General features: G+C 38.9%; 1 protein-coding gene across 7 annotated transcripts in view; it reads right to left on the bottom strand.

Moving 5' to 3' along the window:
• Positions 1-1,175: 1,175 nt before the first annotated feature.
• The window catches only part of APBB3 (amyloid beta precursor protein binding family B member 3), a 90,058-nt gene continuing 71,689 nt past the window's right edge, over positions 1,176-19,544 (bottom strand). For 5 of the 7 annotated variants that reach the window (XR_015733545.1, XM_060691066.2, XM_034411655.3 and 2 more), the window contains 3 exons: positions 6,297-6,412; positions 3,716-3,904; positions 1,176-2,782 (listed from right to left, as the gene is read on the bottom strand). Coding sequence is in view for 5 of the 7 variants with exons in the window: in XM_060691066.2 (XP_060547049.1) it covers positions 2,555-2,782; positions 3,716-3,904; positions 6,297-6,412 (533 nt within the window). In the remaining 2 variants the exon portion in view is untranslated. The remainder of the gene's footprint in view (positions 2,783-3,715; positions 3,905-6,296; positions 6,413-19,544) is intronic. The other 2 variants (XR_015733546.1, XM_060691067.2) reach the window with 1 other exon arrangement.

Below are 19,544 nucleotides of genomic sequence, written 5' to 3'. Positions count from 1 at the left end.
GTTACATGGGAACGCCATGTCGCTCCCATTACCACCCGCGCGGCCGCACTCTGCGCCAGTTGGAGCCTCCGGGTGCTCCTCAAGGGGAGCCCCATGTAGAGAGCGTTGCAATAGTCCAGGCGGGAGGTGACAAGGGCATGAGTGACCGTGCGTAACGAGTCCCGATCCAGAAAGGGACGCAACTGGCGAATCAGGCGAACCTGATGAAAAATCCTCCCGGTCACGGCCGTCAAGTGCTCTTCTAAAGATAGCCGTGAATCCAGGAGGACGCCCAAGTTGCGAGCCCTCTCCGTGGGGGCCAATGATTTGCCCCCAATAGTCAGTGATGGCGTCAACTGACTATATCGGGACATCGGAAACCACAGCCACTCAGTCTTGGATGGGTTGAGCCTGAGCCTTTTCCAAAGCACCAGAGGGCTGGACAAGAAACAATGATTGGAAACTAATCAAAGAAAGAAGCAACCTGGAATTAAGGAGAAACTTCCTAACAGTGAAGACAATTAATCAGTTGAACAGCTTGCCTTCAGAAGTCATGGGTGCTTCATCAGTGGAGGTTTTTAAGAAGAGACTGGACAGCCACTTGTCTGAAATGGTATAGGGCAGTGATGGCTAACCTGGGGACAGCAAAAAAATCACTTCCTGTCCCACCGGGAGTTAGGAAATGGGCCCTTTCAGGCCTCCAGAGAGCCTCCGAGGGAGTGGGAAAGGCTGTTTTCGCCCTCCGCAGATGCATAGAGAGGATCTGGAGCCAGGTAAGAAAGAAAAACTGGCCTTCCCCACCCACCCCTAGGCCCTCCGGAGGCAGGAAACAGCCTGTTTCCCTACTTCTGGTGGGCCCAGAAGGCCCGAAAATCAGCTGGCCAGCACGTGCATGTGCGCCAGAGCTGAGCTGGCATGCCCACTGATATGGCTATGCATGTCACCTGTGGCACGTGTGCCATAAGTTCACCATCACGGGTATAGGGTCTCCCACTTATCTGAAATTGTATAGGGTTTCCGGCTAGAGCAGAGAGCTGGGCTAGAAACTGCTAAGGTCCCTTCCAGCTCTATTCTATTCTAATATCTTTGTCCAAAACTGTTGGATCTAAGTCAGCAAAACTTGGCTCATTTACACTATATATATTCAACCACTCATTTGAGCACCAGTAGAATTGTCAGGAGACGGAGACCAAACATAAAGCAAATATAGCTTTATTATATATTAGTACTTTAGTTGCACAATGTAGATAGATAAAAAGTATCACTGAGGTAGACTTGAGTCTATCTTCATCCAGGATTACTTAATAAGTGAAAGAAAAGGAATTATATCAAGAATGAAACGTAAACATAAAGTGTAATGCATTTGAGATCCATCCTTCTTCCTACCAGTGTCATCTATCCATTGTATAGATCTCATAGGTAAGTGATCTAGTACTCATTTTCACAATGCTAGTGTAACAGGCATTCAATACTACATCTTTTGAAAAAGAAACCTTTCTTTTTATTATTTCTCTCTTGTAGGAATCATCAATATTGGCTCATCAAATGATGATCTGAGTCTAGATGATGCTTCCAATTGAAGTGAGACTGGTAGAATGGACATGTTATAAATAACAGTCATGTATGCAAGAACTATGCATGCATAGTTTCTTACAAACATTTTGTTAGAAAGCACTGGGATTATGTGCATCATTTGATCTGCTTATTGTGGTCAGGTACTTGTTTCAGAAGAGTTGTTTCCTAGTATCTGTATGATTGGCAACATTGATGATGTTCAAATGTTAAAATATGAATGCAGATTTTATTAAATTTTAAAAAATATTCAAAGGGAAAATATACAAAACTAGTACAGTGAGAACTATGCATGGATTGATAAAGTATACTAATTAGAATATTAATTATTCCATGAAAATATTGAGATTTGTGGTCCAAACACATTTGGGTCGCATTAGCTTGGAGAATATTGTTGTCAATTCTTTATTACTTTTCCAGGAATAACTTCAGATCAAGAATTTATATTAAACCAAGCATGTATCTAGAGAGTCAACAGGTTATTTTTCTTCTCTTGAGCCTGTTTTCCAGTGTCACATTCCAAGAGTTCAAACTACAGCTAAAAAAAGAACCATGTTAATCTCAATAGCTTCAACTATATAAAAAAAAGTGTTGTTACTGAATGAAGATGAATTGGCTGCTTTGCTCAGATTTATCAATCCCTGGGCAATTGGAGCAAGACTTTACGTTTACGCAGTGATTATGATGTTGCTTGCTCTTAGCAGCAAGCAGCACCTTCAAATGTTTTTGTGCAGCATTGCTTCTCCCCTGCCCCCCTCCCCCTCCCCCACAAGCTTGCCTCTCCCACAGAGTATCTATGTAGCAAAAAACTGCAAGAAATATGCATAGCATGTCCAGAATCTCTCAGGATCCTTCTTTAGGATCCAGTCTTGTTTGGCTGTATTGGTTTTTCGCTCAGTGAAGGAGTTTCACAAACAAAATTATGCTAGTTACATTCATAGCTTGGACATCAGAGGACAGTGCCATTAAGGGTCATCTGGGACCACCAGTCTTTGTTTTCATCTTAGGAAGTGTGTAGCATAGAATGTTTTTGGCGGAAGGTTTCAAAGAAAGAGAACATTCCCCTCTTGCACGTTGTGGCCCCACTGCTGGTTTTCGGCAAGGAGGGTCCTGTGATGGGAAATGAACAAATGGGTGAATCAAGCGACATTGTCCTTTTCAGCTTCATAATGGAGTGTGAACTACTTTTTGTTCTCATTCGTGATGCCACTAAGCATTTTTGATACTGGACCTATCAAAGAAACACATAAATTGCAGTGAATTTAGAGAGTATATAACCAGTCATGATTTACAAAAACCTAAATTAACGTGTGTTTTTTGTCCTAAAAATCTTCTCCCTATCATATAAATGGCAAAGACTCATTCAATTTCCTGTTGACAAAAAGATAAAATATGGCAATAGTTTACCGTTGCCTTAATCTGTAATATCTTCCTTCCTTACTTCTCAAGCTAGACTACAAACCTAAGATTCCTTGTTGTCTCCCATTCCAATTTGACTAGGTTCAACCTTGCTTAGCTTTTTCAAGTTCAGCCAAGATGTTGTAAGAACATACAATCCAATAAATTATTTGGAGAAACCTGAATATGTAAAATATTATGGTTTAATTTGAAAATAATCATTCAAAATTCTGCAGCTGAAATTGGCCAGGTATTTTATAATTCACCTATATAGTGATTAAAACTAAGTTCAATTATTTGGTGATATTCTGATTTTCTGGCTAGATTGTTATCAGATACGATGCATAGCAATATTATACCAAACGATCTCAACAAAAAGATTGATTTCACTGATTCTTTGGATGCTCCATAATGTTTAATTAAAGTCTGATTTTCTTTCTTTTTTCCCTAGAGCTAGGCTTTAGGAAATGGTTCTGGCAGAATGGTTTAGAAGTCTTCACTTAGAATAAAATATTTCAGGTGTTTTATTCTAGATGGCAATATGCAATAATAATTTCATCTTTTGGACAAGACTCTTGATCTTTTTATCTTCAAGTATTTCAAGAGTGGTGAATACTGAGCCAGAAAATAATGTCTTGAGTGTAATGGGGAGTGATTAAGAATGGTAGGAAGATAAAATGTATGCAAGCTTAAGAGGAAGCTTCTTTAGAAGACTAATACTTTTCCTGAAATCTGCTCTGGTTTGTTTTATTTTCACAGCATTTACCATACACGCAGCCTGTACTGCTTCCGAAATGGTTCCAGCATCTGGTTCACACCAAAAGGCTGTGCATTGGAAATGTTGTTTCCCCATGTCAGCAATAAGTCCAAATGTGTGGGCATCTCTCCCAATCCCAATAAAAGTCACGTAGCGTACTTGACATTCCCAAATGCAGGAATCTTCCTCCTCTTCAGCCTTAAAGAATACAGAATGATCCAATCAGATTACACCAAGGGTACTCACTGCATTTTATTCCAATTGTCCTCCAGGTACTAGTTGCAAGCTTTAGGTGTTCTTCACACAGGAATCAAATTTATACTTTATTTCTTTCTTTTAAAAAATCCCTATTCCTAACACAAAAATGAATTATGTGATCAGTCTCATCAATGTGATGCAGTGAATGTGATGCCCTGGCAAATTCAAACAAATCACATTATGGTGTATACATCCAGCAGTCAGGGCTTGAACCCTCTAGTTCAGGGGTGTCAAACTCAAGGCCCGTGGGCCATATCCAGCCCATGGGATGCTTAGATCTGGCCTATGGGGCCACCATGGAAACAGCAAAGGCCCAGCCTGTGGTAGCTCTGCCAGCAAAAACATAGTTTTGAAGGGCCGCATGCAGCCCTCCCAGGCCCCATTTTTGGCTATAATGGCCTCCTGCAGCCCTCTGCCAGTGAAAACGGAGGCCGGAGGGGCACGCCCTCCAGGCTCCATTTTCACTGGTGGAGGGCTAGCAAAACAAACTAAAAACAAAATAAAAGGAGAAATGTTTCCTCTTTTGCATTTGAATATGCAAGAAGTGACAGGTAAGGAGAAAGGGAAAGAGAGAGAAAAAAAAGAAAAGATGGAAAGAGAGCAAGGAAGGAAAAATAAGGAAAGAGGGGAAGGAAGAAGAAAGGAGAAGGAAGAGAGAAGGAAAAAGAAGGAAGGAAGGAAGGAAGTAGGAAGGAAGGATTATGAGAGTGAGGGAGAGTCTGAGGGAAGTCCTGCCTTCGCACTTGACCACTACAGGTGCCCTCATGAGTGACATTGAGCTGGCCATGCCCACCCCGCCACACCCACCCCAGCCCCCCAAGGTCAAACACAATCCTGAGGCGGCCCTCAATGAAATTGAGTTTGACACCCCTGCTCTAGTTTATAGTTTAATGTAATATATTAAAAGTAAACATTATTGGAAGAATAACAAAATAGGACTGAATGTTTTGTAAATGTACCGTAAATTCCATTCTGAAGAAAGCAATACTTAGTGCTCATTGAAACCAGTGGAACAAATAGGATGTAACTGTATCTGGATTTATCAACCAACTCTGAAAACTAATATTCTTGAGCAGCTTAATAAAGGTCAAGACTGACCCTTTAACATTTGTTATTGGTTTTTCAATTTATATTTAATAAATTAGGTTGAACTATAGACAAACCCCAACAAAAGTTAAGGATACTGAAGTTCTCAGTGAGAGAGATTAATGGAAGTGCTTAATATTCTAATGAAAATCAGTTGAATTTGTAACATACAAAGCTAAACATATTAAAGTCCAACTGACCTCTATGGGATAATTGACTATAATTGACTCCCACTGGAATCAATGGATCATTGAAATATTTGTCTTTGGAAGCATCATTTAATTCTGACACCAAATGGCTAGCACAGATTAAAGAACTACTGTGGAACCTTAAGCTTTCTGACCTGAGAATAATTCTATTAAATTTAGTAAGATTTCAATAAACCTAGCTATAACTTTACTATAAAGCTGCTAATATATGTAAGTGCCAGTTTTCAGCAAAAAATGACAAAAATAGCAATAGCACTTAGCACTTATATTCCCCTCCATAAAGTTCTGCTTTACAGGACTCTCTAAGTAGTTTCCAAATGTAAACTGCCCCCAACAATCTGGGTCCTCATTTTACCAACCATGAAGGATGGAAGGTTGAGTCAACTTTGAGCCCATCAGGATCAAACACCTGACAATGAGCAGAGTCAGCATGTAATACTATATCCTAACCACTGAGCCACCATGGCTCAAAAATCATGGTTACATGACTGTAGGACATTGCAAACAGCTGGGCCCTGTAGCCAAGTGCCCAAAATGTGACTGGGGGGGGCATCATAACTTTGAATGGTCACTACGTGACCAGTTGTGAGTAGAGGACTACCTGTAATCATTATCTAGATTTTGCAACCAAGATCTGATTGGGGTCAGCAATTTATGGCCAATGGGCCAGATATGCCCACCAGCCAAAATCATTCAGCTCTTGGTCCCAAAAAGAAATATACTTTCCCAACCCACAACAGAGGGAGAGAGAATGCTCACCACCTCATCCAAAAATGGCAGCAGCATAGTCTCTGGCTCCTTTGTAGAAAAAGGCTGTCAATCCCTACTCTTAAGTAATAGCATTCAATCAATGGTGCTGAGAAAAATTCCAATTATCAGTTTTTCAGTCAAGTATCTTCTTGGTTGATTACTTGGTTTCTGGGATATGCTGATGAAACAGGCCATAACACATATAGGAGACAGATAGCAAGGTCATACTCAGACATTTGGTGAAAAGAGAAAGATTCCACTGTGTACAATATCACAAAGAGTCTTACTTCAGTCTGATCTGCTTGCATCACTGAGTCTGAAACACTAACCACAGCTTGAATCCACTGCTCATGGTTACGGCTGCCCATCAGAGTTTCAATGGCATTATTTAGCACATCAATCCCTAAAGTGCCAAGGCAGGAAAGAAATGAATAAGACAAGCCATTTTTCACCATTAGCTGCAGAATAGGTAATTTCAGGATCCAGGGTCTGAATTCCAGAACTCCAGTCAAGGCAACTTGGCTGCTTAAGATTCCTTCCAAGGCCAAAGATGAGGAAAGGTTACTAAAGAAACCATCTGTTTTGAGATATTTCAAGAGAACAGCTAGTTTGAGAGAAATATCCATGTATCCAAAAGAAATGTAGTAACTTTAAACATTGAGATTTCTACCATTTCCTTTAACCTCACCCTACAGCTTTAACCACTACACATTATAGAAACATTATAGGCACAATAGCAAGACGACAAGATAAATTTGTTGATTTCTTGACAAACAGCTATTAAAGGGATTTATTATAGATTTTTATATTTAATTTTTAAGGTGAAGTAGAACATAAAAGAAAAACAGTATTTAACTCTTCATTCCTTAATCAAATCTATGCACCAACCTGATTCCTGTCACTTCCTGTCAACCCTAACATGGCTTTAACTCAAAAGCAAAATACAATACGAACAAAACCAATGGATTTTCATGTAAAGTTCCAAGATCTCAGTTGCAAAAATTAGAGTTAGTATTTCACTTTGCTGCCATTTACTGGGTTAGTAAATAGCTGCAGATATTTCTAAGTCAGAGCTGATAGTGTTATTGATATGGTTAGTGTATCCAGCATGAAGAAGAAAGCATTATTGCACAGGAATCTCATCAACATAATTATTCTTTTTCCATATACCTGGCAAGATTCCTGTAAAGCATAAAAATAAACTGTCTAGATTGAATTTGCTTATGCTTCCTGTGAATATAATCGCTTCTCAACTTGCCAAAGATTTGGAGGGAGGGAAGGGGAAGATGGAATGCAGAGACTGCAGACTTCAGACGGGCGAGCCAAGCACCCACCAAAGACACTTCTGCAGGTGTCGGCCAAGACATAAACTGTTCTCAAAACAAAAGGACAATTCATAAGTGGACAATGTGACCTGTCCAGTGGGAGGAGGGGAGAAACCTATTCTTTTAACTATGCAGGATTGCATGGGAAAAGTTAGAGCAGCAGCCCTGGGTGCTGCCAGCCCCAGAGGGATTACTGCCCTACAGCAGAGGGGTACATTAGACCAGGGCAGAGCCAGTCCCTGAGGGGTGACCGCTACTCCACACGGGGGAGCCAGCCAACCTCATGTGCCCCTGGTAGCTATGGGTTTTGAATCCCAGTCGTTCCCACATGCAGTGGAGTGGTCATCAGGATACTGGTTTGCCCCGGGGCACTTGGAACCTCCGCTGATAAGTGCCATGTTCAATGGGAGACTGGAGAAGTTGGCCTTTTTCCTGAACCAGATGTGGAGCCACATGGACTTGTATGGACCAGTCTACCCGGACAATGTTGCATGTATGAACGCCATTGTGACCAGCCTGGAGGGAGATACAGCAGAGTGGGCAACACAGCTGCACGACGAGGGACTTCCCAAGCTGGGGAACCTTGGCACCTTCCTAGAGGTGAGTCTGAGATCCACACTATCAAACATGGGAACAGGCCAGTGACCGAGTACATCCAGGAGTTTTGGAGCCTTGCCAGGAAGCTGAGGGGATGGCCAGAGTGGTTGAGAGACTTCATAGACAAGAACCTAGCCAGGGGATTCATCCAGCTAGCAAAGTCCTGAGTAGCAGCTCCCATGCTGTTTAAAAAGAAAAGGATGGGTCACTGAAGCTGTGTATGGATTTCCACAGAATCAATGGGGTCTGTGTGGAGAACATGTACCCTCTCCCCCTCATGAAGGACATGCTGGGTTATCTGTCCAAAGGGAAGGTGTTCACCAAGCTGGGCCTAAGAGAGACATACTACTATGTTTTCCTGAAAATAAGACCTTGCCTTATTTTATTTTATTTTTTTGAGCGCTTGGCCTTATTTTTAGGGAAGCCTTATTATTTGGGGGCGCATGGAGCAAGACAGGGCTCCTCTTGCCGTCTTACCTGATTTCCAGCTCTGTCTCCCTAACCCTAACCAGAGGAAATGGTGGGGACCGGCTGCACATGCATTTAAATATTTTCGGAGGGGGCTTATTTTAGCGCATGCGCTCTAAAGCCCGACTGGGCTTATTATCAGGGGATGTCTTATATTTGGGGAAACACGGTATCAAGTGAGGATTTAAAAGGGGGATGAGTGGAAGCCTACATTTAACTGCCCCTTGGGGTATACCAATTCAAAGTGATGCCTTTTGGTCTACAGGAGCACCTGTTGTGTTCATGTAACTAATAAATAAGATGTTGCATGAGAATTTGAACAAAGGGGTTCTGGTGTACCTGAACAACATCCTCATCTACTCCGAGACAATAGAAGAGCATGTGAGACCGGTGCGCCAAGTGCTTAGAAAACTCCTTGATGCTAAGCTGTGTGCCAAACTATCGAAGTGTGAATTTCACAAAACCAGTCTGGACTATTTAGGTATTGGGTGTCATTTGAAGGAATAGAGATGTACCCAGGGAAGGTGAAAGCCATTTTGGAGTGGCAGGCCCACTGAACTTGAAAACAGCTGCAGAGTTTCTTAGACTTTGCTAACTTCTATAGCCAATTCATTCCCTCGTTTGCCCAGATCACCTTGCCAATCACAGAGTTGCTCAAAATGGGGTATGTGCAAGGATGGAGGGCAGATTGAAGCCTAAGCCCAGCCAGCCACTAAATTAGACAATGGACAGGTGGCGTTCGAAAAGCTCAAATGCCTCTTTGCACCAAAGCCGGTCCTAAAAGATCCAAATCCAGAAGAGCCATTCGTGATACAAGAGGATGCTAGTGATGTGGCAGTGGGGGCAGTTCTCCTCCAAAAGAATGCTGAGGGAAAGTTGCAACCCTGTGCCTACACATCTCACAAACTAAATGAGACTGAGAGACGTTGGGCAGTATGGGAAAAAAAGGCTTTTGTGGTTTGATGGGCCCTGCTAACAGTGGAGGCAGTTCTTAGAGGGCAGTAAGGTCCTCTTTGAAGTTTGAACCAATCTCAAAAACTTGGAGTCCCTGGGAATCCCCCATAAGCTCTCCCTGAAGCGAGTACAGTGGGCCCAATATTTTACTGTTTCCCCGAAAAGCAACTAGCATTGATCTTCTTGGATACACAAAAAGCCTTTGACAACATGAATTGGCAGTTTATGATATTACAACTGAAAAATATGAATTTTGGAGAAAACTTTGTAAAGATGGTTCAAACAATATAGTCCAACCAAACAGCAAATGTGATAATAAATGGAGAAACAACAGGAACATTTAACATAAATAAGGGCATAAGACAAGGATGTTGTCTATCGCCTCTACTATTCATATTAACTCTAGAATAGAGTTAGAATAGTCCTACTTAGACAGCCCAGACAAGACCAGGAAATAAAAGGTCTGAAGATAAAAAAAGAGCAATACAAAGTACAAGCATTTGCTGATGATTTGGTATTTATTCTGGAGGAACAACTAGAAACAGGACCCAAATTAGTAAAAAAAAAAATAGAAGAGTTTGGTGCAGTAGCAGGACTTAAAATAAACAAGGAAAAGACCAAGATATTGACAAAGAACTTTACAAATAAACAGAAAAACGAATTGATGGAAAGGATAGGAATGCAGGTAACTAAAAAAGTTAAATATTTGGGAATCTGGCTAACAGCAAGATGTATATCTATCAAAGAAGATAACTATACTAAATTAATGCAGCAAATAAAGACGGATTTGGACAAATGGAAAAATTTACAACTCTCGCTGATCGGAAGAATAGCCACAATTAAAATGAATACCAAAAATTTTATTCTTATTTCAAGTAATTCCGATAAAGTTAGGGAAAAACTTTTTTGAAGATCTAAATATATCGATAACAAAATTTATCTGGCAAGGAAAAAAACCAAGAATCAAATTAAAAATGCTACAGGATACTAGAAATAAGGGAGGATTTGGGTTACCAGACTGGGAGTTGTACTATCAAGCTTCGGTGCTTACATGGCTAAAAGATGGATTAACCTAAAGAATAAAAGGATATTGGTGATAGAGGGACATGACTTACAATTGGGTTGGCATGCATTTATATGGGATGGAAAAAACAAAACACACAGCTACTTCCAAAGACACCAGGTTAGAAATGCTCTGTTATTAGTATGGGGAAAAATTAAACAGACTCACTATATGAAAATATCAGTCTGGCTATCCACAATGGAAGCACTAATATATCCTAACGTGTTAGATCTGGATAAAATAGTAAGATATAAAGATATATTAAATGAACAAGGGAAATTAAAAACGAAACAGGAACTAAAAAAATCAGGGAATTGACTTGGACTGGTGGCCTTATATGCAAATACAGACGAGATATATGAAGGATACAGATAAATATGGATTTTATATATATTGGATAAGATACTACAGGGGACAGATGAAAAACTGCTAAAGAAGTTTTAGAATTATCTATTGAGCTTTAAAATGGAAGAAGAATTAGTAAAGGAAACTGATAATATGGGCAAAAACTTTGTGTACACTATAGAATTAGATAATTGGCAAAAACTGTGGAAAATAAATTATAGATTAACAATGTCAGCATCATATAAAGAAAATGTATGTTGTATAATATCATGTTTCTATTTTTTTCCCCTATGGGCTATACTGTATGAATAAGAGAAAAATGGTCATAATTAGGATATATAACATCATGTATAGTTAAAAAGGTGCTGATACAACCAGTATATCACTGTTTCAAAATTGAAATTGTGATATACTATGAAGAAAAATGTAAAATAAAAATAATAACAAAAAAAAAAAATACTTTTACTGTTTCGATTTCAAACTGAAGTACATTGGGGGGGGGGGATTTCCTGGAGGATGTGCTCTCCCAGATGCCCCAATGCAAGAGCATCCAGGAAGAAGTGGTTAATTCCATTATACCTTCCAAGCAGCTTGCAACCCAGGTTTCCATGAAGCAGCAGTCAAACTAGAGTCTTGGACTTTAAGAGAGCTAATTTCAATAAACTTAGAGAGAGCTTGGGAAGGATTCCATAGATGAGAATCCTCAAGGGGGACTTCGGGTGATGCTGTCGGGGCGGCACAGAAGGAAAAGGATGAGCTCCGTCCTTTGCAGCTGATTTTTCTGCATTGGGGACCCTTTGAAGGCGCGTGGAGCTTGTAGTGCTGCGCGAAGCAGAGGGGAATCCCGGAGTTCAGCGTGGCAGTGGGCAATTGCCCGCTGAAGCAAGGGAAGCCCTCTTTAACCCGGCGAGAAGATGTTCTGTCATTCTATCAGATATGGCGGACCTGAGGCCATGACAACCCACAAGAGAATCGGAAGCAAGTATAGTCAGCAGACTGTGTCTATTTTCCCCAATGAGAAATTCTCCTATGTGTGGTGATTGGATCTGTCAAAGTAAGTTAATTTAAAAACTATTCGGGCAAACGGAAGAGACTCTGATTGAAACTTAGCAGCGACTGAGAGAGACGAGCTGTGATTCATCAAAAAAAAAAAGGAAATTGCTGAGGGAGGAAAACGAAAAGGAAAGTGGGATTTGAATAAGACTGTAAGCGTGGGGTGACTTGCAGCGACAGGGTGTGGAGTGAGTGCTCGCTGCTCCTCTTCACCTCTTTTCATCACGTTTTGGGGATCCCTTGGGGGGCGCAGGACCCGGAGAGCCCTGCGGACAAGAGGGGAAGCCAGGCGAGTGGGAAAGTGGGGCGCAACCACTTCTCGCTGGACCCGGCGGCTCTGTCAATCCAACGTGGTGAGCTGGCCGCTAATGGCCGGCCTGAAGCTGCAATAGCCGGCAAGTGACGGGGAGTTAAGAAGGAGATCGGAGGTGCGGTGTTAGTTTAAAACCGTTTTACATCATAGATATACTTTTATTCATTTCCCTTCCTGCTCTTTCGAGTATCTGGGACTTTAATACTCAGAACTTTGATTCTGTCCCTGATAAGTATTTTTAAAATTACCAAAAAAAAAAAAAAAAAATTACACTATACTATCGAGTAGATTACCTATCAAGTAGATTTCCTTAGTGTTAAGAAATATTGAATTCATAAAATTGATTAATTAATTAAGTATTGATCTTATTTAATAGTTATTGGATAAAACTTTATATTAGGATATAGACTTGTATTTATTGAATTGATTTGATATAATATTGATATTTTATATATATTTATCTAGGTATATTTATTTTATCTATTGAATCTTAAATATTTATTCCTATTGGTAATAGTTATTTCATTGATATTCACTTTATAGTAATATTGTATTCCATATTAAGGGCTAAACTTAGATATATAAGAATTATTGAGAGAATTGATAAATTTTATTAACTAATCTATTAACGTAATTTATTAACTGCTCAACTTATTAACTTATTAATTCATTTACATTAACAAATTATATCAAGACTGTACTTAGCCTTATAAGAACCCTACTTTTACATATTGCGGTTAGCTGCAACGTAGAATTATCGTATCATAGTAATCTTTAAATCAAGTTCTACCTGAAACTTATTAAGAGATTAGTGGGAACCAATTAAGGAGGTTGGGACTTAAGATAGTGCCCCGGAGTAAAAGGTGGCAAGCGCCATTGGATGATTATTTGGAGAAAGATAGAAAATATAATTAGAGATCAAAAAGCGCTTTTGAAAGAAATGGCAAGTTTGACATCAACAATCGCAAAAACCAATAAAAAAGTGCCATCCATCCCCACGTTAGCAATGTCATCTCCAGCCACCCAGAAATTAGTAGAAGGTCTACAGAAAACAGACAAACCCCCAGCAACTCCAACGCTGCAGACGGTACAATCGTCTCTGTTAACAATACAAGAAACCATGCTTGCGATGCAAGAAAAACTTTTGAATAGCCATTCTGAATTGAAATTGGATATACATGGACTTGATGCTAAAATGAATGAGATTCAAATTTCGATCGCTAGTAATGAGAACAGAATTCAAAAAGCGGAACAAAGAATAGAAAAAAACGAGAAGAAACTGGACATGGTTGATCAAACCCTGTTGGCACAGAATAAAGAAACGGAAGATGCCCTAATTCAACTCGAGATGGACAAGGCCTCATTTTACTTGCGATTCCAAAACATAGTGGAAGACAAAGAAGAGGACTTAGGAGATAAGATGGCTGAGTTGATTGCAGTGACTCTCCAACAGGATAAGCAAGAAATAATTCGAGAGATCGACGAAATCTACAGAGTCCAAACAAACTACGTGAGAAGGAATAGGCTCCCTAGAGAAGTCCATGTTCGGTTCGCTAGGAAAAAAGTGAGAGACATTTTGTATAATATTGCCAGGGAGGAAAAAATTATCTTTGGGGGAAAAGAAGTGAACATCTTAAAACAAATTCCAAGGAGAGTGAGGGAGAGGAGGAAAAACTATAGATTTTTGACAAACCAATTAAACAGGAGAAGTATAATATTTAGGTGGCTTTTGCCAGAAGGAATGCTTATATCCTGGCAAGGGAGGAAAATCAAAATCGATTGTGTAAGCGATGCCCAAGACTTCCTAGAGCAATTAAGGGGAGGTGAAGAGGAACAAATTAGTAAGGAGGAAAACGAAATAGTAAATACGGAAGAAGAGACATCTCAAGAACAAATCACAACAGAAGATATAGAAGAGGAGAAGAAAAAGGAAGACACAGAAGAAAGGGGGAAAAAAACTAGACCAGTGAGAGCAGTAACATTAAAAGGTAAATAAGAACCAGAGACTAGAGAACAGTTACAGGAATGAATGATACTAAGATCTTATCGTTAAATGTGAACGGTTTAAATGATTACAAAAAAAGGAGGATAGTATTGTCGAAATTGGCGAAACAAAATCCTGACATAATTTGTATCCAAGAGGTTCACATAAAAAAAGAAGAAGCCAACTATTTAAATTATACTAAATTTGGTAAAGTATTCTTTTCATTAGCTGAGAAAAGAAAAAGGGGGGTGGCTATCTATGTTAAGAAAGGAATAGAGGCAGAATGTAAATATAAAGATGAAAAAGGGAGAATACTTATAGTAGAAATAACGAGAGGTAATTCTAAGGTGTTATTGGTTGGGGTTTATGCCCCGAATAAAAAACAAGGGAAATTTTACCGGAAATTACATGAACAGCTGGCAAATTGGGCAAATAATGAAATATGTATGTTAGGGGACTTTAATGGAATAATAGATCCAAAATACGATTACAAATGTGATATAACTAAAAAGAATAAAAGATCTCCCTTACCAAAGTCCTTTTTTGATTTAGTGGACGAGATAAACCTAGTCGATATGTGGCGTATCCTACACCCCCATGACAGACAATTTACTTTCTATTCAATGCCACAAAACTCTTGGTCTAGAATAGATATGGTCTGGGCTACCAGAAAACTGGGCCTAGAAATTAAAAAGGTCAACATGTGCATAAATGCTTGGGCAGACCATAAGTTCCTTGAAATTAGCTGGCACCACGATACAAAGAAAATACAACAGAGATGGAGCCTAAGGACTAAGCTGCTATATGAAGAAGAGTTTATACTGAAATTGAACGAAGAAGTCAAACGCTTCTTCATAGAAAATGGAAACCGAGAGACAGCCAAAGAAATTGTGTGGGACACTATGAAGGCGTATGTGAGAGGGGTTGCCATCTCATATGCCGCCTTCAAAAACAAGGAAAAAAGAAAGACCAGAGAAGAGCTCACTAATAAGTTATCGCAAGCTGAAGATAAACTCCAGCAATGCCCGGGAGATGAGGCGATCAAACAACAGTGGTCGATGACGAGACATAGATTGAACTTATTGGACCAAGAGGAAATGGCGCAAAAAATAAAAAGATCCAAGCATTATTGTTTTGAGAACGCTAACAAGTCAGGGAGATGGCTGGCATATAAACTAAAAAAAGAGAAGGAAAAAAACCAAATATTAGTATTAGAAGACTCCCAGGGTAATTTGCTGACGAAGGAAGAAGATAAATTAGAGAGTATAAGAAAGTTTTATGAAGGCTTATATAAAAGTGAAGGAATTGCGTCAAACAAGGTAGAACAGTACCTGTTGGATGCTAATCTACCGTTAATTCCTGAAGAAGAAAAGGAAAGGTTAAATGAAAAGATCACTATAGAGGAATTAAAAACGGCCCTTTCTAAAATAAAGAAGAATAAAACTCCAGGCCCAGATGGTCTTCCCGGGGAATTATACCAAAAATTTGATGATGCCCTAAAATTAGAGTTACTAGAAATACTGAATGAGGCTCTGGCGGGTATCACAATTCCAGATTCGTGGAGGGAAGCGTATTTGATGCTTATTTTGAAAGAGGGTGCCGACCCGAAACAGATATCCAACTACAGACCTATCTCATTGTTGAACGCAGATTATAAATTGTTCATGAATATAATTGCGGAGAGGCTCAAAAAAATTTTAAATCGGTGGATACACAAAGATCAAAATGGCTTTCTCCCAGGGAGACAGATCAGAGATAATCTGAGAATAGTTTTAAACACCTTTGAATACTACGAACAACATCCTGAAAAACAGCTGGCCTTAATGTTTGTTGATGCCCAAAAGGCATTCGACAACTTGAATTGGACGTTTATGATAAATCAAATTGACCTAATGGGATTCGGTACTAACTTTAGGAAGATGATTGAGAATATCTATAAAAACCAGAGGGCAAATATACTAGTGAATGGAGACAGAACCCAATTGTTCCAGATTCAAAAAGGAGTGAGGCAGGGATGCCCCCTGTCTCCCTTATTATATATTTTGGCGCTAGAGGTGCTACTTAGAAAAATAAGAGCTAACAATGATATCAAAGGATTAAAGATTAGGAACGAATTATTCAAAACCCAAGCTTTTGCTGACAACGTAGCCCTCATAATGGAAGACCCATTAGAATCCGGTGGAAAATTAATGCAGGAAATACAGGAATATGGAGAGGTGGCGGGCCTTAAACTCAATAAGGATAAAACTAAATTAATAGTGAAAAACATGACAGACCTTCAAAAGGAAGAATTGGAAGATTTATTAGGCCTCCAGACAGTTAGGAAAATAAAATACTTGGGAATATGGATCACTGCGAGATTCTCCTCATTAAAAGATGATAACTATATCCCCCTTCTGCAGAAAACACACCAAGACCTTGAAAGATGGAAAAAGCTCAAATTGTCTCTGATTGGTAAAATTGCAGCGATTAAAATGAATATCCTACCAAAAATTTTGTTCCTATTCCAAAACATTCCGTTATCTTTAGATAAAAAATTCTTTTTGGACTTGAACAAACATATCAGGAATTTTCTGTGGGAGGGCAAGAAATCGCGGATTTCTTTTAAGATACTCCAAGGGAAAAGGAATTTGGGAGGTTTGGGGCTCCCTGACTGGGAACTATATCAAAAGGCGGCAAAAATAATCTGGATTAAGGAGTGGATCAAGTTACAAGATAGGAGAACCCTGACCTTGGAAGGACATGACCTTCTAGAAGGATGGCACTCCTACCTTTGGGATATAAAGAATAAGAAAAAATCCTATTTTCATAAACATAAAATTAGGGAGACCCTTATTCGCACGTGGGTCGAAATTAGACAGAAGATCTATACGAAAGTACCCAACTGGCTTTCCATCATGGAAGCGTTGGCGGCACCAAACAGGAGAGATGAGTACAAATGGGGTACATACAAGGACATCCTCGATGAAGAAGGGAAACTTAAATCGCTGGATCTATTGAGAGATCAGGGCCTAAACTTGGATTGGTGGAACTATTTTCAGATCAACTCAAGATTCCAAAAAGACAGACAAATTTGGTATAGCAGCGAAATTTGGGAACTTTGACAAAATTATTTGGGGACCAGATAAGAAAATGTTATCAAAAATCTATAACTTTCTATTAGATGAAGATAGGGCAGAGTCCATAGCAAGAAATCAACTGAACATCTGGGAAAAAAATCTAGGACATAGACTAAATTTTAATGATTGGGAGATAGCTTGGAATAGAAACTACAAAATAACTAAATCGACAACGTATGGGGGAAAATCATTACAAATTGTTACACAGGTGGTATCTAGCCCCAGCGAGGCTAGCCAAGATGTTTCCAAATCTCTCTCCCACATGTTGGAAATGTGGAAAAACGGTCGGCACCTTCTACCACCTATGGTGGACCTGCCCTGAGACTAAAAAGTTCTGGTCCAAAATCCGACACTGGCTCTGTGAAATAACAGGACAGGAGGTAGTCCTAGCCCCAGAGCTTTTCCTCCTAGGCATAACCGAAGAAGGCTTCAACAACAATAAAACCCAACTGATAATCCAGATTATAACTGCGGCTAGATTAGCCTTCGCAAAATGCTGGAAAAACAAACTTATGCCCTCAGAAGAAACTCTAATAAATAAGATCCTAGAGCGCGCAGAAATGGCGAAACTGACAAGTGAGTTAAAAAACGAGGACAACTCAAAATATGACGTATGGGGTATTTGGTATCACTGGTTGAACAATAAGGAAAACATGACCTTAGAATTTGACTTGGCACATGTATTATAGTTATATTGTATAAAATAATATATAGTTAAGGATGAAGTCTTTTTTTTTAACTTTTGTTTCACTATATTGTATAAACACTGCACCTCCGAAAGGAGAGATAGATTGTATATTTTCTTTTTTGTTTTGGAAAACTTAATAAAGTATTTTAAAAAAAAAAGACTGTAAGCGTGAAAATGAATGTAGGAGAGAGAGCGGAGGACAACGGTGAAAATAAATGGGAAGATTTGGAGTATTGGGGAAAGTGACATCAGAAAGAACAACTGATGATTTTCAACGAGAAAAAGTGAAGTGAAGAGGAAAGGAAAGGAAGTGACTAGGCTAAATTGGATGCTACCAGCAGAAGTAAGAAAGCCAAGGAAAAGCAGTAAGAGAGCAACTGGAAAAAAGAAGGAGAATGGCAAGGATAAAGAGACTTGAACATAATATAATATGATATAATATTAAGTAATTAAATAAAAAAGAGAACAGTGGTGTTGCGGAAACGAGAGTGAGATCAGTAAAGAAATTGGAACATCTGGGGGGGAGGAAAAAAATTGAATGTTATAACAGAGGCTTTGTCTTGTGAGGAATATTGACAAAACAGATAAATTATAGACAGTGATTAATGACTTGGAAATAGAAATTCCCCCTTTTCTTCCTTTTCTTCCTTTGAATAATTTTGTTGGCTCTTGTTTTGATATTTGATATTCTTCCTGTGGTAAGATCATATTTAAAAATATATAGATTAAGTGTTATTAGTATTATTAATAATTATTGATTATTTAGATTATAGTGAAGAAATCAGATTCAACAGATAAATAGTTATAAACTTTTATAAATTCTTGTAAATTAAATATTTAAGAGTAGAAATACCGATTATATTAATTATATCCATATAATATAGTTCAACTCACTATAAGTAATTAACTAAGCAATTAATTTGTAACTGGATTGTAATTATATTGTATGTTGGGTTATTGATATATAATTGTAAATCTCTGATTAAGTAATTAAGGATAATACAATAGAAAGAGAAACTAGAGTGTAAAATATATATAAACTATAAATAATAGATAAGCAATTCAGTGACAACAGTGGATGGTAATTTGGGCAAAAATTTATAATATTCTGGGAGAACAAAGCAGAATCTTAAAAGAAATGATTAGTATTACTACCACAACCTTAAGAGCAGGGAAAAAGGCGGCATCAAATCCGATGGTGGCGATGGCCTCCCCATCGAGCCAGAAAACAATAGACATGATGCTCCCGATAGAAACCTAATACTAATTTATCGGTTCAAATGATGCAATCTACACTGATTACAATACAGGACACCATGATGAAACTTCAAGAGACAATGGTTAAAAATCATGATGACCTGAAATTGGATATACAAACATTAGATACTAAAATGGATTCAATTCAACAGGCAATACAAAAAAATGAACAAAGAATTAAATCAGTCAAAATGAAAACAGAACAAACTGGAAAAATATTAGAACAGGTAGACCAAAAACTAATGTTGGCAAATAAGGATTTGGAAAATTCCCTGATAGATCTTGAGATGGACTGAGCCTCTTTCTATTTGAGGTTTCAGAATGTAGTTGAAACAAAAGAAGAGAATTTAGAGAAGATAATGGCGGAAC

Source organism: Pantherophis guttatus, chromosome 3 (genome assembly GCF_059756535.1).
Source record: "Pantherophis guttatus breed Tessera chromosome 3, ASM5975653v1, whole genome shotgun sequence".
Lineage (NCBI taxonomy): Eukaryota > Metazoa > Chordata > Lepidosauria > Squamata > Colubridae > Pantherophis > Pantherophis guttatus.
Note: the sequence above shows the minus strand (reverse complement) of the source record. Positions and strands in the feature narration are given on the sequence as shown.